The sequence below is a fragment of the Mesoplodon mirus genome (genome assembly GCF_964341445.2).
Source record: "Mesoplodon mirus genome assembly, chromosome: 15".
Classification (NCBI taxonomy): domain Eukaryota; kingdom Metazoa; phylum Chordata; class Mammalia; order Artiodactyla; family Ziphiidae; genus Mesoplodon; species Mesoplodon mirus.
The window spans coordinates 81,447,518-81,471,184 of NC_138991.1; the positions used below are offsets into that span (position 1 = coordinate 81,447,518).

Below are 23,667 nucleotides of genomic sequence, written 5' to 3' on the forward strand. Positions count from 1 at the left end.
ATTCTGTCTATGAAGCACCATGGTTGCTTTCACGAGCCCACATTCACCTGTCGCAGGTGTGTCACTGGGATGCTCTTTCCTTCCCCATTGTTTTCCCCGTGGGGAAAGGCGTGGGAAGGACAGTCCTCGACCCAGGCTCACACAATCCGAGGTGCACAGTGTGTATTTTTCATTAATGAAAAATTGAGGTCTTGTTCAGGCTTTCCTCATGACCCGTGTTTCCCCGCTAACCCAGCTGGAATTTCTTCAGGCCAGTTTGCACCGCCGTTGAACCAGAGGAATGTATCTTCGCTGTGGAATGATGATTCTTTTTTTTTTTTTTTTTTTTTTTTTTTGCGGTACGTGGGCCTCTCACTGTCGTGGCCTCTCCCGTTGCGGAGCACAGGCTCCGGACGCGCAGGCTCAGCGGCCATGGCTTATGGGCCCAGCCGCTCCATGGCATGTGGGATCCTCCCGGACTGGGGCATGAACCCGTGTCCCCTGCATCGGCAGGCAAACTCTCAACCACTGCGCCACCAGGGAAGCCCAATGATGATTCTTTTTCTCAAAGTTGTCTCTAACCATAAAGGAAATGAGAAAAAGCCTTTCCTGATGTTGCCCACAGGCCACCGGTTAGGGATGCAGTTGCTCAGAGGAGTCGGGACACCCAGGGCCCATCAGCGCACGGCTCCATTTAAAGTGTCATTCCTCCAGCCTTTGCCTTAGATCACACGCTTCTTTTCCCAAAGTGCTTCTGGGGCCAGTTAAGATTCTAGCATAAAGCAAGGATGAGAGATAACTTCTGGCAGCAGAGGGGTGGAGGGACTGCAGGTCCCTGAGGCCTGTGTCCTCACGTGCAGCCATGGGGAGGTAAGTCAGTGTGCAGCTGCTCTGGTTCAGGGGGTCTCTCGTCAGAGGTGAAGTTGCTCATTTATTGGATCCCCGAGCTAATGGCGCACCAGGGGGACCCATCCAGAACCTGTCATCGAAGCTGTGAGAACTGACCAGAGAGCTCATTTGAATTCCTCTGTGTCTCCTTCCTTTTCCCAGGACCTGCTCCGTCCCTGTTTCTCTCTCCTGGGCCTAGCCTGGCACCTGGATCTTTCCAACCTCCCGAGGGGGCGTTTCTAGATCTGGCTGAGTTGACTCTACCCGAAGGCCTTGGCCAGGCGTGGAGCCCACCCTGATTCCCACAGAAGATCGTTGGGAGGTGGTGTCTGTCTGCATTGTGTCAGCCTGGCTTGGAACAAAACCTCTGGAATCCACTTCCGTGTTTGATTAATAGGGTAAAGGTGCAGTTGGCCTCACAAGCCCAGAGGATTACGTATTGCAGTTATTTTAGTAGATCTTTTACTTGAGTGGAGGAGGGAGAAAACGAGAGAAGGCTTAAGGGAAATAGCTTCGTAATACATTCACTTTTCTATGTCTGTTGGGCAGTCCCTTTTCCTTTGAGTAAATGGGATGTGATCCAAAGTGTCTGGAAAAGAGAGACAAATGCCGTCTGTTATTTTATTTATATGTTCTTTTTCACTGTCCTGTCAGCTTTGAGTCCATTTCTGATCCATGTTATTTTCATCTTTGGCTGCATATTTGTGGATGGCCACGTGTACAGCGAGTTGGGCTAGAGCCTTGTAAATACCGTCTTTCATGTTCTGAGACTGACCTGACTTTCAAGTTTTTCTATGTAGACACATTTTAAAAAACATTTTAGTGTGTTTAGGACATTGTGAAGTTGGTTGGAAAGAATGACAAACGTAGTTGTCTTTCTGAGTGTCTGAGTGTCATTCCAGAATGTCGATTCTGGAGCTCCAAAGTATCAGGGCGTTTCCCTATTGATGTTTAAGACGGGGTCTGTTTAGCCACCATGCACTGTGCTCCAGTACCTCTGGTTACATAATTAGTGTTCTGCTAATGATGCATAATGAGTTTCTGCCAGTCTTTGCATGGATGTCAAAGAAAAATTCATGTCGCCTTTTCCCCAGCCCAGAGCAGGAGAGGGAGAGAGAAAGTGAGACTCAGCAGACGTTGATCCAGAATCCGTGCAAAGGCCAGAGGGAGACAGGAGACAGTGTCTGGGCAAAACTTGGTTCTGGGAGTTCCGGCTGTGGGAGGCGTGGACCCAAAGGCCCAGTGTCTCTGCGGCCTCACCCCTGGACACCTGCGGAGTGCAGTGGTGAGTGGAGCCCAAAGACATCATGCTGGACTGGAGAGAACTAGGATGTCAGAGCATGGAAGGTGCCTTGGGCCATGAGGTTTGGCCTCCTCATTTGGTGTCTCAGAAAGCCCAGGCCCTGTGAGCTGAAGCACCTTGACGGAGGCCACCCAGCTGCTTCCTGACCAGACCTACCAGCCGGGCCATCCCAGGAGCTGCAGCAAAATTCTTGAGGACCTTCTACTTCAGACTTGTAAGATTCTCTGTTCAATAAACCGTGGACGTCTCTGTCGCTGTATCTGGGGTCTTTCTTCAGTCTCGCGGTGGGGCAACTACAAGGCTTGCAGGCCCTTCAGGGGTGCAGCCCAACAGGTGGCTCTAGTCCAGTGTGACTGGTGTCCTTACAAGAAAAAGAGATTAGGATCCAGGCAGACACAGAGGGACGACCATGTTGAGGACACAGCAGGAAGGAGAGATACTCCAGAAGAAACCAACTCTGCCGGCACCTTGGTCTGGGATTTCTAGCCTCCAGAACTGTGAGAAAATACATTTCTGTTGTTTTAAGTCACCCAGTGTATAGTACCTTGTTAGGGAGGCCCGGCAAACTAATCCACAACCTGATAAGTGGAAAGTCATATGTCATTGTGCTTTGTTTGTATTTCTCCTGATGAGTAAGTACAGGTAAGCATCTCTTCACATGTTTAAGAGCCGTTTGTGTTTCCTTGTATGCAATGTAGTTCCTTTGCTAGATCACTTAAGATGTAAGTCTTTTTCATTATTGATTTTAGGGGCTCTTTATTAAGTAAATTAGCCTTTTGTTGTGATTTATATTAGAATTTTTTTTGTTTGCCATTTATCTTCTGATGTTATTCTTTTGTTCATAGAAATTTTGACTTTTAAGGCAAACTTCCCACTCTTTTAAGGATGATGCAAAAGCTGCATTTCATTCTGGTTCTTTTATAGATTAATTTTTTTTTGGTTTAAATTTCTGATTCTTCTGGAATTTACTTTGCTGAAAAGAATGAGATAGGTATCCAAAAAAAATTTTTTTTTGACATATGGCTAATCATTTCTTTGGGTAGTACTACCTTGTTTAAATTATTACAGCTTTGTAATTGTTTTAACATTTCATAGGGCTGGTCCTCTCTTATTCTTCTTCCTTTTCAGAAAACCCTGACTTTTCTGCTTATTTATTCAAACCTTGGAAACAATTTGTCTATATCCCCAAAATACCCCATTATATATATATATATATATATATATATATATTTTTTTTTTTTTTTTTTTTTTTTTTTTTCGGTACGCGGGCCTCTCACTGTTGTGGCCTCTCCCGTTGCGGAGCACAGGCTCCAGATGCGCAGGCTCAGCTGCCATGGCTCACGGGCCCAGCCGCTCCGTGGCGATCTTCCCGGACAGGGGCATGAACCCGTATCCCCTGCATCGGCAGGCGGACTCTCAACCACTGCACCACTAGGGAAGCCCCCCCATTATATTTTTACTGCAGACATGTTAAATGTATAGATGAAGGAGACTTGATATTTATATAATGAGCCTCCTTATGCAAGAACGTGGTATCTCTTTGCATTTGTTAAAGTCTTTTCTCTGTGCCTTTCGGGAACATTAAAACATTTCTTCATACAGATCTTGCACATTCCTTAAGCTTATTCCTATGTATTTTATTTATTTATTTATTTATTTTTGGCTGTGTTGGGGCTTTGTTGCTGCGTGCGGGCTTTCTCTAGTTGCAGGGAGCGGAGCTTACCCTTCGTTGTGGTGCGCGGGCTTCTCATTGCGGTGGCTTCTCTTGTTGCGGAGCACGGGCTCTAGGCCTGTGGGCTTCAGTAGTTGTGGCACGTGGGCTCAGTAGTTGTGACTCGTGGGCTCTAGAGCGCAGGCTCAGTAGTTGTGGCACACGGGCTTAGTTGCTCCGTGGCATGGGATCTTCCCAGACCAGGGCTCAAACCAGTGTTCCCTGCATTGGCAGATGGATTCTTAACCACTGTGCCACCAGGGAAGCCCATCCTGTGTATTTATTTTAATGTAAATAGGCTTTTTCTTCATTATATCAACTAACTGCTTATTATTTGACTATAGGAGTGAAGGTTACTAATTTTTTTGTTATTAATTTTGTAACTAGTCAGATTAGTGAATAGTTTTCATTCAGATAATAAAGCATTTGCTAATAAATTTGAATCTTTAAAAATATGTTTGTGACAAACGTAGCAATGAATTACAAAGCTCTGGGGAGTCTAGCAGTGCAGGTCCTTGTCTGATTATGGAGACTTTCAGAAATTTAAGACGAAATCTGTGGGGCAGGCAGGGGTCTGCGTTGTTCCTCCTGCCCCGGTGTAGACTCGATGTCTCCCAGCCCCACAGGAGGTCCCATCACAGGCAGTGCCGAGCAGGGCCTCCCCTCCCTCTGCTGACAGGTTGCCACCCAGCCTGCACGGCGTAGACCCTGCAGCCCCCATGAGTTTCTGCTCATCTGATAGTTCCCATCTTTGTATCTTCATGGATTTCTAAAATTAATGATTCACCTGGACTAAGTCAAGCATCCGTGCCTGTTCACAAGCCAGTTTTCCTCTTGGTCGGCTGTGTTTTCATACCCAACCAGCCCATCTCACGTGCTGCACAAACTGGATGTCTCTGCATGACCAGTTCCTACCCGGACATGGTTGAACCTCCCTCTGCTGGTGGCGGTGTCTCCAGCCAAGTCCTTTGTCAAGTTAGAGGCCTTTCCAGTGGTCTCTTCATTTCCATCGATTTCTGCCTTGGAATCATGGCAGCAAAATCCTTGCTCCTAACATTAGTTCATGAGAGCAGCATCTGGGGTCTAGCATATAGAAGGGGCTTAGGAAATGTCTGTTCATGAACCTTTCTTAATCAGTCATTTGGACTTCCCTGGTGGTCCAGTGGTTAAGACTCTGTGCTCCCAACACCAGGGGCCTGGGTTCGATCCCTGGACAGGGAACTGGATCCCAAGTGCCACCGCTAAGACCCAGCACAGCGAAATAAATAAATAAATATTAAAAGAATAAGAAGTCTTTTACTTTATTTCCTTCCATATGTGAAAGATGAAATACATATTCTCAAAAGCTATTAAATCTGTATGATTCTGTTTGGGCTGCCGTAACAAGTACCACGGACTGGGTGGCTGAAACAACACAAGTTCATTTCTCATTGCTGTGGACCCTGCAAGTCGGAGATGCAGGTGTCAGCAGGGTTGGTTCTGGTGAGGACTCTCCCCTTGTTTGCAGACGACTGCCTTCTTGCTGTCTGCTCACATAAATCATCTTAGCTCACCTGTGGGGAGAGAGCTCTCTGGTGTCTCTCCTTATAAGGACATGAATCTTCCTGGATCAGGGCCCCACCCTTGTGACTTCATTTTACCTTAATTACTTCCTTAGAGGCCCCATCTCCAAATACAGCCACACTGAGGGGTTAGGCCTTCAACATATGAATTTCAGGGGACACAAACATTTGGTTCATAATAATATCTTAGCCACTTTACCTTGTAAGCTTTCTGTTCCCTTAAATAAGAGTGCATGGTATAATTCACATACGGTGATGGCTGAAGAAGTTAGCTTTGGAATGTTTAGGAAGTTCTAGAATTGAGCTTGGAAGATACTCCTGTGGTCTGAGTGTGTGTGTTCCCTAGGTTCATATGTGGAATCTTAACCCCAGAAGGTGATGGTGTCGGGAGGTGGGGTCTTTGGGAGGTGCTGAGGTAGGTCAATAGGGTGGTGCCCCATGAATGAGATTAGTGCCCTTATATGGAGGCCCCACAGAGTTCCCTCATCCCTTCCACCAGGTGAGGACACAGCAAGAAGGTGCCAGTGTAAGACTCAGGAAGCAGGCCCCACCAGAACGTGACCAGGCTGGCGCCTTGATCTTGGACTTCCAGCCCACAGAACTGTGAGCCATAAGTTTCTATTGTTTATAAACTACCGTCTATGGTATTTTGTTATAGTAGCCGTAACAGACTAAGAGAAATATGGTCCCCCATATCCTGTTCCTTACATGCAGGCTATTTTAATATCCCCAAGATTCTTAAGGACAAACCCATAGCATTTTGTTGACTTTAATGAGGGTATGTCAGAGTCACTTTTCATTTCTTTTTATTTATTCTTTTTATTGCTCCATGAAGAGTACAGCTAAAGTATGATTCACTTTTAGACAATTTGTCAAGTGTGTCCTATTTTTCCTGTCTTGGACAGTGTCTGACTTTGTAGCATCTGTGAGAAGCAGTTTAGCCCACATGATGTGCAACTGTTTACCCAGCATGGACTCCATGGCTTTGCATGTTTTTGGTTCCGTCACACCAGTGGAGTGAAGGAGCCAGAGCTGCCAGGTCTTATGAAGAGTCTTGCAGAAAATACTCATACAGTTTTAGAAATCACCTGGGGGGAGGGGCAACAGGAGTGGCTTTGGGGAAACAGTTTGCAGGTTTGCTTTGTTTTGCTTTATTTTCCTAAGTGCTTCCTGGGCCTTTTGTTTCTCATTCAGGCCCTTTGTTTCCTTTGCCCTTTTGGGAACGTCTGTCTTCTAGCCATGACAAAGCAACAGGAGTCCGTCGTACCTGCCACTGTTCCAGGAGGTGGGTGTGGAAGGTCAGCGTTTTGTTTTTTTCAAATATTTATTTATTTATTTGGCTGTGGCGGGTCTTAGTTGTGGCAGGTGAGATCTAGTTCCTTGACCAGGGATCGAACCCAGGCCCCCTGCAATTGGGAGCGAGGAATCTTAACTGCTGGACCACTAGGGAAGTGCCGTCAGCGCTTCTAATACTCTCCCTCTTCACTGTTTGAACTTGGAGTGTAATGTACGGAAGAAAAATGCACAGAGGGGCTTCCCTGGCAGTGCAGTGGTTAGGACTCTGCTGCAGGGGGCGCAGGTCAAATCCCTGGTCAGGGAAGTAAGATCCCACATGCCAGGAGGGGCGGCATGCATAAATAAGTAAATATATATATATATATATATATACACATATACACACACACACACAGAAAAGTGCACAGATAATGATGAACTGTCACAGTGAACACACCCGTGTAACCACCATCCCAGTCAGAAGCAGAGTATCTCAGGAACCCCAGAACAGCCCCTCATATGTTCTCCTATTTATTATTTCCTCCCTGCCATCCACTATCTTAACTTCTAACACTATGGATTGATTTTTCCTGCTTCTGAACTTAATGCAAGTGTAATCATGCAATATCTGCTTCTTCCATCATGTCTGTAAGATTGAGGTTGTCATTATGTAGTTCATTCCTCTCCATGGCTTTACAGTTTCCCAGAATATGCCACCAATTACTTATTTTTACTACTGATGGATATTTAGATTGCTTCTAGTTTGGGGTGCCATGAATAATGCTGTCTAAGAAAGTGTGTCTTTTGGTACACAAATCCATGGTTTCTGTCGAGTAGGTACCTAGGAGTTGGATTTCCATGTTGTAGAGTGGATATGTATTTAACTTTGGTAGATAAAACTGAGCAGGTTTTTAGAGCTCTTGTGCCATTGATACCCCCACTAACAAGATCTGAGAGTTCCAGTTGCTCCATGTCTCTACCAATACTTGATATGATCAGTCTTTTATATTTTAGCTGTGGTGTAGTATACTGATAAAGCTTTCACAACTGTCCCCCAAGCCCTGAACTGTAGCATTTTCCAACAACTGTGTGTAAATAGTCCCACCAGAGCAGATTTTAAGCTACCAACATGATGCCATTGAGACAGAATTGGATGGAGCTGTGAACAGTCAGTGTGAGCAGCTCCGGCCTCCTGGTTTTACCCATTTGGTACCTCTTGAAAGCCATCAAAGTCTAAGACAGGAGAAGAGGACAGCAGGGAACCCATGGGGGATGCTCCTCGGTTACTGAGCTGTATACAGTGACTGTGTACAGTTATAATCATCAGCAGGCATTTACATGGATAAAAGGTCTCACCTGGAGATTAAGGGAAGCACCACATACTTGGAATGGCAGGGAAACGTTCCCTTTGCACCCCGCCTGTGCCCTTGTATGCTCCGTCCACATTCTTCAGCTGACTGAGGAAATCCGCCTCTGTGCTTACTTATAGGGTATCAGGTCCTCATCTGTGAAATGGGTGATAGAATGGCGCTCTTTGGGACCCCTCTTCTGACTCTGATGTTCTGTAACATTATCCTCAGATTGAGAGTCACAGGCAAAGTAAGAAAGCAGCTTATCCAGGGGAAATCTGGATTGAATAACAAGGTTAGAGGAATCACTCGTAAAACATCCAATAAGAGTCCACATGAGGAAAACAGTGAGGGTGGTCCATGGATGCCAGATCTGCTCAGTGTTGAAAATTCAAGTTTCTACTCATTGAGATAATGAACTGTTACTCATCACCTTGGTTAAATGTCCATCTGCTGTAACAAATGAAGCTTGAAGACAGACTTGTTTGTTTAAAAATTCATCGTGTTGGACTTCCCTGGTGGCACAGTGGTTAAGAATCCGCCTACCCATGCAGGGGACACGGGTTCAAGCCCTGGTCCAGGAAGATCCCACATGCCCTGGAGCAACTAAGCCTGTGCGCCATAACTACTGAGCCTGCGCTCTAGAGCCCATGAGCCACAACAGCTGAGCCCGTGTGCCACAACTACTGAAGCCCTTGTGCCTAGAGCCCGTGCTCCGCAACAAGAGAAGCCACCACAATGAGAAGCCCGCTCACTCAATGAAGAGTAGCACCTGCTCACCACAACCAGAGAAAGCGTGCGTGCAGCAATGAAGACCCAACACAGCCAAACATGTTTTTAATAATTAATTAATTTTAAAAAGTCGTGTTGAGGGAGATTGGGCGGCAATGATTAAACTGAATAAAAGTTATTTTGGAGGTGCTCGAGAATCAGAAGTCTGTTTTAGCAAATGCCCTTGCCTTGCACTCACCTGGGTTCCTTTAGGAGGAAAAACTGTTGCTTTGTATTCTATGCAAATGCTATTTAATATTTTGGTAGAAGTGCGGAGAGTTGAATTTATAAATTCTAGTATAGGGAATTCCTTGACGGTCCAGCGGTTAGGACTCCGTCCTTCCATTACAGGGGGCACGGGTTCAATCCCTGGTCAGGGAGCTAAGATCTCACAAGCCGTGCAGCGTGGCCAAACATAAATTAATTAAATAAAATAAAACGGACCACACTGCCTTATAAAAAAGAAATTCTAGTGTGGAAAAGACTCCAGCGTGTGTGTTTCTTTGCATGCTTTGTAAGTTTTTGTTTAAATCTGGACATTCTGATTCTCCCACACCTCAGGGATTAACGATTTTTACTAGTTGAGGGCCGCAGCTGTCTTTGCGATTTTTCCTAGCTGTTTTTGCAAAGTGTATTCTTTGTTGTGCATGGTGACTGAATTTTCCGTTCTGCTATGTCTGCGGTCAGCCAGTGACCTGACAAAGGTCCCCCAAATGTCTTCTTCTAGATACTCTGAGGGAAGCTGCTGCAGCCCAAGGAGGCTGACCCCAAGGCCAGAATCTGCTCTAGCCCCTCAATCACCAGACCAACCAAAACACACATCCCCAGATTATGGAGGACATGGTCCCCACTGCCCACTCTGGCTCCAGCCAGACACTCCAGGACTTTGGACCGCTGTCCTCACGGCTCTGGTCCCTGAGGCACTGAGGGTGGCAGATGGCTCCTGCTCGCTGCTCTCTTACAAACATCAGCAGCCTGTTTACATCAGCAGCCTGTTTTCATCACCTTGCTTGAAGTGTCTGATCTGGTTCCAGAGTTTCAATATAGTTCCTTCCGGTCACTCTTTATGGCTCAGTTTGCTTTGGTGGAGTGTCATCCCCTGCCACTTTGCATGATGTCACCTCTCCCCAGTGTTTTTATTTTTATTTTTATTTATTTATTTTTTAGGCTGCACCGTGTGGCTTGTGGGAATCTTAGTTCCCTGACTAGGGAATTGAACCCAGGCCCTGGGCAGTGAAAGCACGGAGTCCTAACCACAGGGAATTCCCTCCCCACTGTGTTTTTTTCCCTCCCCACTGTTTTTAATCATACATTAATGATCCTTACCCTATCACCTATTACAACGGGGATTCAAAATTGTAATTTTCCCGTTCTGTCATTTCTTCTACACTGTTATTGGCTATTTTTAGTAAAGAAGAGAAACTATTGCTTTCTTTATGGTAGAATTTTCTAGTTGAATTTAAGTTAGAAGTTGATATTGATACTGAGAGTAGGTTTTCTACATTTGCATATATGTAATGATACATATAGAGAAAGCTCACTTTTTTGTATGTAGAACCTTATGTGGATAACCTTGTATATGTATAACTAATTATATATGTATAATATGTATAACTACAATTATGTAGATGTTTTGTAACCATTGGGTCTATAGCTATAGTCCTAGCACAAATATAAGTACATGTGGTTATAAAAATCTTTAGGAACCAAGAAGATTTTGGCCAAAGGGTACAAAGTTTTTATGTGAGGTGAGTGGGTCCCACAACGTTTTCTTGAGGAGACCCTAGAAAGCAGGTTTTCTAGGACAATTTTAGAGTTTGATATCCTTATAGTTTTTAGTCTAAATATGTACTTTGTAGGAAGAGCAAATACTATATTGATTGCCAATTAAATGACCCATCAACTTATTTTTATATTGTTGGGATTGGAAAATCCCTTTGATAAAAATGATAGCTTCTCAAGCCTTATTGCTGAGATAGTTAGGGCCGACGCTGGCAAAGTAAATAAATAGTATAAGTTTTGAGAAACAAGAAAGAAGCCATGAAAACAGTTAATGCAGAAATGAATCCTACAAGCTCAGAACTGCTGAAGTATGGAGGTTGATTACAAACCCCAAGGCTATTTGACATGGTGCCAAGACCTGCTCTTCTGGAGCCCAAGGCTAGACTTCAATGTTTTATCTGGGTCGTAACATCTTTGCAGATACAGAACGCGCCATCTAGAATGCTACCTTGGTGCTGTTCATTCTGGGTCAGCAGGCTTTTACAGGTTTTTATGGAGGGGCTTGTTTGGAGTTGTTTCTGGGTGCGACGCTCTGGGTCCACAGACATCGGCCCACCCAGCTGCTTGTGAGAGACCACAGTTCTCTGTGGTTCCCTGTCCTTGATACCCAGCGGGTTTCCAGGGCCACAGATTAAGTTCCCTCATCGCTGTGCATCAGTTAAAGGCAAACCTACACCTCCCCTCCAGAGGGCTGCGTGGTCCTGCAGGGTGCTGGTCAGCAGCTGTTTCTTGGCCCGTATCCAGTTTGTTTGAGGGCAGGTTTTTCTCCCCAGGATGAAAACAGTGTTTTGCTTCACCTGGTAGCAAAGTTTATGCTCATATATTTAATTAAGCTTTAGAGCATTAGAATTATTGAGAGTCTACTGATTCCAGTTTCAAAAGAATCAAACCGTAATAAGCCAAGGGCTCCTCTTTATCTGGAACATTGTCCCCTGTCTGCAGTCAGCACTGAACGCAGTGGGATTTTCTGGTGGTTTCGATGTGTGGGACATTTATGCATTTGTGGAATCCGGAGAGGATTAAATAATTCAGTTTGGGTGAAGAAGAAACTGAAGAGGCCCTTGGATGTTAATTATTTATAACGACCACTTGGCTGCGAGGCCTGCACTTCGCGTGTGAGTAGGCCTGGGCGCCGAGGATGGGTGGTGCAGGAGGCGGGGCCCCGCCTGAGAGGTCCCCTGTTTCTCTTCTCCTTCCCGGGGTTCTGTGCAAGGATTCTAGGGGACGGCGTTCTCTGCCCTCACACACAGGCCTCAGGGAGTCCGAACAGAGCTACAGGTTCCCTGCTGGGAGGGGCAGGGTTAAGGCCCTTGTCCTGCTCACCGTTGTGTCCTGTGGTTTAGGTTGATTGCTTTTCCCAGTCAGGAGGGAGGGGGGTTTCCCAGTGACACATTTCTGGAAATAGGATTTGAGCAGCTAGAAGGCTGGGAGCCTGGGGACCGGTGTGCGGGATGGTGATTCTACTGTCGTTCGTGGTGTGATGAGTACCAGGGCCTGGAACCTGCCCCTCCCATCAGCAGCCCAGCAAAGGTGGTGTTTTAGACCCAGTTTGACAGAAGCTCTGACTGGCCCAGAGCTGAGCCTGGCTGGGGGCCCTGCAGCCTTGCAGAGAGGCATGGGGATAGGGGATGGGTCACCTCAGCTGTGAAGGCAGCGTTGCCCATGTCTGGGGTCTTTTAGGGTGGCCTTTGCATGGTTCAGGAAGATTCTAGTGCTTTAAAATGTTCTCAGGGAGCCCTTGGCCAGTCTCCTTTGACCTCGGCAGCAGGAAGGTGGCCTCTGGGCTCCCCACCCTGCAGTGATGCTACTAACGTGCAGACAGCAGGGTTTACGGGGGGGATCTGGCGCCTGGAGGCTTGGGGGGTCAGATCCTGGGACCTGAAGGGAGTTGACCCCAATCCAGTCCACTTCAGTGTTGGTTTGTCTTAAGTACCCACCGGACACCAAGACCCAACTTTGCAAACCAATGTGGAGGGTTGTGCAGCTGCGTGTCCCGAGAGCATCCTCCGTCACCTCCTGCTGTGTCTGAGGCGCGGTGCCTGCTGGGCCCCCATCCCTGCCCGCCCCATGCCCACCCAGTGGACCAGCAGCAGGTGGATGGGCCGAGGAGGGAGGCCTGCTGGAGGGAGGCCTTCAGAACCCAAGGCAAGAGCAGACGCAGGGTGGGGTGGGGTGGGGGTGCTGCACAAGGGTTAGTGTCTTCTTTCGAGGAAGAGCCCAAGTGAGGACACAGTGGTCCCTTGCTTAGCGAGATCATCCTGCAGAGCAGACCTTCTGGGAGGCGGCACCATACCCGCCCTGCCCTTCACTCCCAGTTCGGTTGATGCTGCGGTGCTCCCAGTAGAGAGGGTTTGGATGGGCCAGAGCTCAAGTCAGCAACCCCGACCGCTGACCAGGGCGAGTCTCCCAACTCGGGCTCTGTGCGGGCTTCAGGGTCTCACTGTGGGGGGCCGGCGGGAGGTGGAGCCAGTTCCCCAGGTGGGGAGGGCGCACAGCAGCCATGGAGGTGCTAAATGCCGTTGGACTCCTGTCTGGAGCTGCTTTATGGAGGCCTGAGAAACATCGCCTGGGCCATAAGCGGGCAGGCTGGTACCTCGGGTCACTCTCACCTCGAGGCTTCCCTGTCTCTCCCACCCACCACGGAAAATGCACTGTCCACCTACCACAGGGATGCTGTCTGGGGCACAGTTACAGTTCCATTCTTGTGCCCAGCTTGGCTTTATGGAGGCTTTCTTGGTTTTTCCATAATTACCTTTTTAACATCCTTATTCTTTTCCATCAGCTCTGTCAGAAACCACCCACGTTGGGGACTTCCCTGGTGGTCCAGTGGTTAAGACTCTGCGCTCCCAATGCAGGGGGCTCAGGTTTGATCCCTGGTCAGGGAACTAGATCCCGCTGCAACTAAAAGAGCCTGCGTGCCGCAACTAAAGATCCCTCACGTGGCAACGAAGATCCCACATGCCACAACGAAGACCTGGCGGAGCCAATTAAGTAAATAAATAAATATTTTTTAAAAAAAGAAGAAGAAAACACCCATGTTGTTTTCCACGTGGTCCCACGATACGGCACCGTAGGGTCCCTAGTGGCCAGTTTGTATGGATTGCACTGTGGCCCTGCCCCAGGCCACCCTCCCAGAACAGTGTCCACTGCTTGCAGGGGACCCAGATCTACAACCTGCATCTTCCTCCTTCTTGGCTGAAGTACCCGTCGGCTAGCTTCCAGGTTGGTGGAAAGTGCCCTTTCCTCAGGAGGTCTTTCAGCCTCCAATACCATTCTTGCTGCAGGAGTCGCGCCTGGCGCTGAGTGCAGAATGCTCTTTTCTCTCTAGACATTTTTAGGACTTGTTTGTTTGCTCTGAAGTTTCTTGAGGATTTACTCGGTGTGGATGTTTTTATTTGTTGGCCCTCACGGTGGGACTTTGCCATCTATCTGCTTGGAAAAGTCTTGTATTTTTCCAGAAACCCCCTTCCCATCAGCTGGTTGCCTTTCCTGGGCTTTTAGGGGATGCCTGGACTTTGGGTGTTGATTTTGAATTTTTTTTTTAAGGAAAGAAAATCCAGGTAAAAGTGCCACAGAACAGAACCAGGCAATTTCAGAAAGCAAGCCACCAAATATTGAACTTTTTTCCTTAAAAAAAGTTTTTTCTTATTTTAAAATTTTTAATTGTAAAAAACACAATGATATAAAATTTACCCTCTTGGGACTTCCCTGGTGGTCCAGTGGGAAAGAATCTGCCTTCCAATGCAGGGGATGTGGGTTTGATCCCTGGTCAGGGAACTAATATCCCGCATGCCTCAATGAAGATCCTGCATGCCGCAGCTAAGACCCAACACAGCCAAAAATAAAATAAAATTAAATAAATAATAAAATAAATTAAAAAAAATTTACCCTCTTAATCATTTTTAAATATACACTTCAGTAGTGTTAACTGGTATCCACATTACTGTGTAACAGATCTCTAGGACTTTTTCATCTTGCAAAACTGAAACTCTTTACCTGCTGAGCAACCCTTCCTATCCCCCTACCCAAGCCCCTGGCACCCACCACTCTACTTTGTCTCCTTGATTTTGACTAGTTATCTTACGGAAGTGAAGTCATACAGTATTTGTCGTTTTGTGACTGGCATTTTCCACTCAACATAAGGTTCATCCATGTTGTGGGAGGTGACAGGATTTCCTTCCTTTTAAGGCTGAGTAATATTCCATTTTATTGATATTTTCTTTATCCATTCTTTTGTCAATGGACGTTTGGGTTGCTTCCACCTCTTGGCTGTTGTGAATAATGTTGCAGGGAACATAGGAGTGCAGATAACTCTGAGATCCTGCTTTCAGTTCTCTGGGGTGTATACTTGGAAGTGGAATTTGCTGGATCATATGGTAATTCTATTTTTAGTTTTTTGAGGAACCTCCATACTGTTTTCCACAGCAGCTACACCATTTTACATTCCTACCAAGAGTGCCCAAGGGCTCCAATTTCTCAACATCGTCACCAACACTTGTTGTTTTCTGTTTTTTGTTTGCTTGGTTTTTTTTTTATAGTGGCCATCCTAATGGGTGCGAGATAATATCTCACTGTGGTTTTGTTTTGTGTGTACCTAATTAGAGATGTTGAGCCTTTTCATGTGCTTGGCCATTTGGTGGCCTTTTGTGTATCTTCTTTGGAGAATTGTCTATTCAAGTCCTTTGCCCATTTTTTTAATCGGGTTACTGGTTTTTGTTGTTGAGTTATAGGAGTTCTTTACTTGTTCTGATCATTAACCTCTTATCAGATGTATGATTTGCAAATTATTTTCTCCCATTCTGTATGTAGGTTGCCTTTTTACACTGTTGATTGTTTTCTTTGATGTGCAGATTCTTAAGTTTGATATAGTACCATTTGTCTATTTTTACTTTTGTTGCCTATGCTTTTGGTGTCATATCTAAGAAATCGTTGCCAAATCTAACATCATGAAACTTTTCCTCTGTTTTTTTTTTAAGAATTTTATAGTTTAGATCTTATGTATAGATCTTGAATCCACTGTGAGTTCATTTTTGATTATGGTTTAAAGTAAGGGTTGAACTTCATTCTTCTGCATGTGGATATCCAGTTTTCCCAGCACCATTTATTGAAGAGATTGTCTTTTCCTCATTGTGTGATCTTGGCCATTTGGAAAATCATTTGACCACATATGCAAGGGTTTATTTCTGGGCTCTCAAGTGTGTTCCATGGGTCTATGTCTGTCTTTATGTTTTTTGGTTACTTTATTGATTTTTAATTTCCTTTTCTTCTCTGTCTCATTTTTTGTCTCTTTATTCGGGTACACTTAATCGAAGATGTATTTGGTCCTTGTCTTCCAGTGTTGCCACTGAATTTTTTATTGTGATTATCATATGTCAATGTCAGGAAACCTCCCTTGGTGTCTAATCATCCCTATTGTCTAGTAGGCTATCTTGTTGCATGATTTTAATGTTTTTCCTTCACCTCTCTGGGGATATTAGTTTCTCTCTCTCTCTCTCTCTCTCTCTCTCTCTCTCTGCCCCACCCCGTGTCTGTGTGCTTGCATGCGTGTCTTGGGTTACTCCCCTCTCCCCTCCCACATGTATCACCCTCCAAATCAGTGCCTTCAGCTTCCAGCGAATGGGGGTGTGTGAACATCAGGATTCTGAGCCCCAGTCAGACTTCTACACGACCCCTGAGACCTTCCATAGTTCCAGGGTGTTTAGAGTGTCCAGTGACTTGTCACTTGAGCCCTTTTCTGGGACTCCAGAGTCCCGGTGAATCCACGTGCATCAGTGTGACTCCAATGCAGTGGTCATGGTACAGACCTGAGCCCGGGCCGTATTTCCCAGATGAAGGTGCCCTTGGAGTTTTTCCAAGCCTTCCTGGCCCATCTCAGCACTAAGGTTTGTCATGTGGTATCTCAGCTACAGAAAGACCCCCCCAATCCTGGGGCAAGAGGAGGGCGAATTCCATAGGGCACACATGACCAGAAGCAGTGCCTCCTTTCTCCCAGTGTTTTTCCCAGGACTTTGAAAGCAAAGCATGGACCTTATCTTGGATGGGGGTTAGGAAGCGTCATAGCAAATGGCGGCTGAAAGATCTTATTGCCTGACCTGTAGAATGCTGGGCCTGAGCACACCACTAGCCTGTGCCTGGATGGCCAGAGACGAATCACCTGCTGTCTTGGGACAGTGTCTCAGATTTCTGGGGATGAGGGAAAGGAGAGGAAAAGAAGTGTTTCTGAGTGGTCAGAACTGAACTGTGTGTTGGGCAAAGCTGGCATGACCGAGGGGATGTGGGCTGAGTGTGCAGGGTCCTCGCCCCTGAATCAGCCCTTGCATGGAGGCAGGGGTTGGGGGCAAGTGGCAGACGGCAAGTTCTCTCAGGAGGGGGCTGGCTTGTCATTGCTCCTGGGAGGGCCCTCGGTGCCCTCTGACCTCCAGCCTGAGTTCTGCCCAAGACCGGAATCCTGGGGCAGAAGTTCGGGCAAGTGTGCCAGGCATCCAGCAGGCCCTGTGTGTATATGTATAGAGAAAAAGTAGAATGTATATCTGCCAAAATATTAAAATGATTTTCAGGTGGTGAAATTTTGGATGGTTTTCTTTCTCTTTATACTTATCTCTTTTTTTCTGATTATTCTGTAATAGATACTTTTTTACAGAACAAAGTAATTCTGGTTCTTTGAGCCAGTGAGGGAGAACGAGCTCCCTGGGAACACGTTTCTGGCCTCTCCTGATTTCCTCCCGCCTCACGTGTCCTGAGACGGCCCTGGTGCCCCTTCCCACACGCCAGCTCCTCCCCTGCCCTGGGCCACACTGCCTGGCGCGTTGGGACCGTGGAGGGAGGTGGGACTGTGGAGGGAGGTGGGAGCGGCAGTCAGAGGGCACCGTTGTCTTCTTCTCCCTGCACGCAGCCTGCGATGGGATGGACGAAGAGGAAGAGAGCCACTATGTCTCGCAGCTCAGGGATGTCTACAGCAGCTGTGACACCACGGGGACAGGCTTCTTGGACCGGGAGGAGCTGACCCAACTCTGCCTGAAGCTTCATCTGGAAAAGCAGCTGCCTGTCCTTCTGCAAACACTTCTCGGAAACGACCACTTTGCCAGGGTGAGTAACTTCATTGACTTCATTCTCACAAAGAAAAGCACAGAGGGTGTGTGGTTATAGCTGCTGGCATCTGAGAAATACCAACTGACTGGAGATACTCATCAAAGGAAAGTTAGGAGGAAATGGGGTGCTGTTTTTCCTTCTGGGCAACATCTATGTTGTAGAAAGAAGTTCCTTAAGATTGCTTTTTTAAAGCATAGTAACTTCCAGAGATTTGTTTTGTTGTTTTTTCCAGAAAGATGCTTGGATGATTCGTCCGGGGAGTGGAAGGTTGGTATGGATGGTGCGTGTGGTTCACAAAACACAGTGATCTGTGCGCAGCTCACACACTGGGTCATTCAGAGGCAGCTGCAGAGTACCTCGAAGGCACATTGTCTTGTAAAATTACCCAGCGTGAAATTCGTCCAGCAGCTGGGCAGAACATTGCCCACTGCTGTTGCAGGAACCAAGGCTCCCTGTGTTCAGAGTGTATCTCCGTGAGTGTATCTATCCCAGATAGGAAGTAGGCACTCAGAGAGTTCTTTTCTCTAGGAAATTCAAGGTCATCCAGAACAGTAATCTGGAGCCTGGACCACAACTTGCTTTCCTGATTGAAACACTAAGAAGCTTCTTAGTGTTCCTGCTTCTTAAATGTGTCCAGATGTTAACACGTTTGTTTTAGAAACAGTGCCTGGAATTCCCTGGTGGTCCAGCGGTTAGGACTCCGGGGTTTCACTGCCAGGGGCTGTGTTCGATCCCCGGTCAGGGAACTAAGATCCCGCAGGCTACATGACGCAGCCCAAAAAAGAAAAAAACCCAGTGGCTATAATCTTACCTTTGAAGGAAGGGCATTTTTTCCACAGAACTCAGTAAAACTCTTTTCATTTTGAAGGAGAAAAAAATCTAGCTGCAAATATTCTGAGTTGGCTTTTGGGCAAAAACAAACGAAGAAGAGCAACCAAAAACCCCTCCCTGCTGGCCCTGGGGGAGGGTCCAGGCGGATCTGACCTCCTGTCACCTCCCCGCAGGCCGTGTGGCCAGTGGTGTCAGCCGTGCTGCTCCCCCTGCGTGGAGGACTCAGCCTCACAAACCCACTGCACCCTCTTCTGTCTCTTTACTCTGTTCCTGCTCTTTCTTTATGGACTTAAGAATCAGCTGTGTTTTTGATAGAAGATGTCCTAGCGCCTCTTGATATCACCTGGAATTGTATTTGGAGGCTAGATAAGCAAAAGGCACATTTGTGAAAATCAACACTCTGGTTAAAACAGCACATACAGGGACTTCCCTGGCGGTCTAGTGGTTAGGACTCTGCACTTCCACCACAGGGGACACAGGTTCAATCCCTAGTCAGGGAACTAGGATTCTGCATGCCGTGTGTGGCAAAAACAAAACAAAACAAAAAACAGCATGAACAGATGGTTTCCTTGATGATTTTTGACAGTTTGGGAAATTCAAAACCAAAAGAATCACTTTTGGGCCCAGATTCATTGTAGGATGTATCATTCCCGGCCTTTCTCTACTTTGTGCTTTGTCTGTGAGAAGGGGAGTGTGACCTTGAAACCCTGAGTTACACTTGGAGGAAGGTCAGTGTTGGAGTAGCTGCAAAGGGAAAAGGGCTGTTACCGTTCCCCTGCTTCATCCACAGGCGGGGGAGTGCACACAGCCAGCGTTTAGGTGGAACATTCTGTAGAGGTTTGAGGGACACCAGTGTCAAGCCAGAAGTATCCAGGTAGTTGTCACCATTTTCTGTGACAGAAACCAAATGGTGGAGATTTCAGGGAGTTTTGAAGAAAAACAAGATAAATCCTTTGTCCAGGAGAATGGATTGGCTTTTCAATTCAAATATCACATATTCAGTTTCCTTGCAGGAACTAACATATATGACGCCACAGAAATGTTAGTCATTGATACAGTAATCCAGTTACAACGATGAAGAAACAATATTATAATATCTGAATTAATAAGGTAATTTTTAATGCTATGAGGCTATGCTTGTTTTTTAAAAAAAATTAATTAATTAATTAATTTGGCTGCGTCGGGTCTTAGTTGCGGTATGCAGGATCTAGTTCCCTGACTAGGGATCAAACCCAGGCCCCCTGCATTGGGAGCATGGAGTCTTAACCACTGGACCACCAGGGAAGTCCCAATATGCTTGTTTATAATTCCTTTTTCCCATTAAAGAAACATTATCAGGTCTAGTTTCAAGCCAGAAAGTTGATGTGGCCTAAGAGTCTTGTGACTTGAGCAATTTCCGTGTGCGTTTTGTTATTTCTCATGTTTCTTTACCAGTGGTGAGGCTCTTACCTCGAGTATTTTAAATTTGGGTAGAAAGAGAATTTTCCTCTAAAAAAAAATTGATAACATAGTGTTACTGAAAATAATTTTAAGGTTGAGAGTGATTCTTGATCACAGGGTCCAGCCTCTTCATTTGTGAGGAGAGTCCGTGACCAAGCAGGGATGATGGTGTATCCTGTTGGGTCAAACACCTGATGCCATGGGCTGGCCCTTCCTTCTTTTATGAGCTGTGAGGGGAGAGGGCACAGAAGCACACACAAGCACAGTCAAAATGGTATCAGATAAAACAGCAGCACACTCGGCAATCAGATTGCCTCCTGTTTGATGGATCAGAAGAAAGTCAGCTGATAAGTATCAATATTATCAAAGATGCAAAAGAAATCTGAGATTGGATCAAGCAAAATGGCCATTTCATTCTGCTCCCATGTAGTCAACAAGTACTTTTGAGCTCTTATTATGTGCGAGGCAAATCTAGAAGCTAGGAATGTAAAAATGAAAGCAATGTCTCTCTTTGTGAAATGAAATCTATGCAAGGTTATTCATTCTAGTATTGATTCACATGGCAGAAGACTGGAAACAGCCTTTTGAATATGAAATTAGTTCAATACATTCTTGTAGATCCAAATGATGAAATTGATGCCTCGTCCCTAAAAAAGAGGGAAGAGACTTCAGACATTCTCCTAGTGGCAGGTTAGCAAACTCAGGCCTACCTTCCAGTTAGTGCTACTAAAAAGGCTGAACAAAATAGAAAAAACAAAAGATCTTGAAAATGGTAAAGAGCAAACAAGTCAGGGGGAATTACAACCTAAAACTCTATGCTAAGTCACGTATCAAGAGAAGTTAAGCTCAGCACACAAAACCCCATTTTCCCTGAGAATATTTTCTGGTCTTAAATAGCAACTGTGAAATTGATGTCATTTGGGGGTTTTAAAGGGCCAGGGAAATGCATGTCTAAACACAGGCTCATCCAAGGAGAAACTGATGAACCAGCCCCCAGTTTAAGGGAGGATCCTGAGGGTGCACCTGTAGGGTAAAGATATAGGGTAAGTGAATCAGCCGTTGTGCTCTTTGCTGTCTGGGCTTGCGTGCGCTCAGGGGTCTAGATGACCTCAGGCCTTGCACTTAGATCAGGTGGTCCTGCACAGGCGGTGCCCTCAGGCACATGGCAAAAGCAAACAAGTCCTCTCCTGAGAAAGTTCCCTCATCCTGGGTCTGTAATTCTTCCTAAGTAATAGTCATATACAATAACCAGCACACAGTCAAGGGTAACTAGGCACAAAATCAAGATGAGCGAGAGCCAGAGAAACAACAGGCAACAGAAGCAGAGCACAGAGATGTGCAGTATTGGAATTACTGGGCAGAAAGTATAAGCCAACTATGGTTACTACGTTAGGAGAGATTAAACAAAAAACAAGCTTGAGGGACTTCCCTGGTGGCGCAGTGGTTAAGAATCCACCTGCCAGTGCAGGGGTCATGGGTTCGATCCCTGGTCCGGGAAGATCCCACATGCCCCAGAGCAACTAAGCCCGTGCACCACAGCTACTGAAGCCCAAGCTCCCTAGAGCCCACGAGCCACAACTACTGAGTCTGCGTGCTGCAGCTACTGAGCCCGCACACCTAGAGCCCATGCTCTGCAACAAGAGAAGCCACCACAGTGAGAAGCCCACGCACTGCAACGAAGAGTAGCCCCCGCTCGCCGCAACTAGAGAAAGCTCGCGTGTAGCAACAAAGACCCAATGCAGCCAAAAATTAAAATTTTTTTAATTAAAAAAAAACAAGCTTGAAAATATCCACAGGAAAGAGGTAACTCTAAAAAGTGACATAACAAATCTGAATAAAGAACCAAATACAACTTTTAAGAGTTTAACAGCAGATTAGACACAGCTGAAAAGAGCACTGATCCAGGATGCAGCGTGATGTCATAAAGAGAAGGTGAAGACCGGGGAACATCCCTTTGGTTGGAATCCTAGGAGGAGAGGAGTGAATGAGGAGAGATTTTGTGAACAGATAATAGCTAAAACGTTTCCAAAACAGATTTAAGGTTCCAAAAACCCATGGAATTCTGAGTAGCATAAATAAAAAGAAATCCACATCTGGCCATATTATTGTGAAAGTGACGGGAAACAAAGACATCTTAAAAGCAGCCAGAGATGGGTACACATGATCTCTCTGTATTTTTTCCCTACAACTGCATGTGAATCTATAATTATCTCAAAATGAAACATTTAATAATTTTTAAAAAAGCAGCCAGAGGAAAAAAGACATATCCTGAAAATCAGCCATAGTTAGATTGACTATTGCTTTCTCAGATGTGACCGTAGAAGCCAGAAGCCAATGGAAAGGTGTCTCCAATGTACTAAAAGAGGACTGGTGGCAACCTGAATCCCATACTCAGCAAGAATACCCTTTAAGGGGACTTCCCTGGCGGTCCAGTGGTTATGACTTTGAGCTTCCACTGCAGGGGCGAGGGTTCAATCCCTGGTCGGGGAACTAAGATTTCGCATGCTGCGAGGAGTGGCCAAAAAAAAAAAGAATACTCTTTAAGAGCAAAGGTGAAAGAATGCATCTGTGAGAAGGTGAATTCTGCTCAGTTTTGAGAGGATATAGAGGCAAACACATCCATTAGATATTTGTTGAGTATTTACAGTGTGTCACTGTGAGATCACATGCTAGTTGGGGAGACAGAAAATAAACAAGTAATCCAGTGTCAGATCTGATACGTGTGTAACTGAGGCAGAGGTGCCCCCAAGCCAACAGCTGCATTTAGTGCCCATCGGCAGCAACAGAATGTGCTCATTCAAGTGCTGTGCCAGGTGTGGGAAGCATGCTTGGACCTACAGCCCAGGCCTGCTTTTTCTGCACTTACTGGTGACAGTAAGCTCTTGTGTTGATTTCTTTCTGTGGGACTTCAGTAGAAGCACAGGTAGAGAAAAGAGCTGAAGAGTGCAGCTCAGTGAACAGCCACCCTGAACACACCTGGGCCGCCAGTATCCTGCATCCCTCCTCAGGTGCCCTTGCGGTCCCTCTGCCTCCAATAGTTACCACTGTCCTGATGCCAACAGCATAGATTTGTTTGCCTATTTCTGAACTTTATACAAGCGAAAATACACAGCATATGCTCAGTGTATACTCTCTGGTTCTTTTACTCCGTATTATGTCTGTGAGCTATATTCACACAATGTAGATATATTGTCTCTGTCAGTGGTTTGGGTTTTTTCCTCCTATTGTCATCTTTCATTGTCTGACTGAATCACAGTTTATTTACCCATTCTCTTTTTGGACATCTGGATCATTTCCACTAGTCTTTTAATAAATTATGTTTTTGCTGAAACAAAAAGCATTGATTGATAGTAAACTTTCAAGCTAAGGATGTGTACTGTCATTTTTAGGATAAACAATAAGAGAATGGAAATAGACTGTATAACTTCTCAATTAATAAGGGGAAAAATGAAGTCCTAAAAGAAAATCAGTAAATCCGAAGAGAGGAAAGAAAGGAGAAAAAGCAGGCAGGTCAAATTGAAAGCACAAATAAAATAGTAGATTTAAATCTAAATATTATGGAAAAACCCAAGCGAACTTTTTGGCCAACCCACTATATCAGTAACGACATTAAATGTAAAATGTTTCAGTTAAAAGATAAAGATTTTCAGATTTGGGAAAAAAATCCAGCTATATACTGTTCATAAG

General features: G+C 45.7%; 1 protein-coding gene across 2 annotated transcripts in view; it reads left to right on the top strand.

The window, feature by feature from the left end:
- Positions 1–23,667, top strand: part of NINL (ninein like) — a 112,836-nt gene that overhangs the window by 34,515 nt on the left and 54,654 nt on the right. For both annotated transcript variants that reach the window (XM_082645702.1, XM_082645701.1), the window contains exon 2: positions 17,513–17,706. In XM_082645702.1, coding sequence (XP_082501828.1) covers positions 17,524–17,706 — 183 coding nt within the window. In that variant the 5' untranslated portion in view covers positions 17,513–17,523. The remainder of the gene's footprint in view (positions 1–17,512; positions 17,707–23,667) is intronic.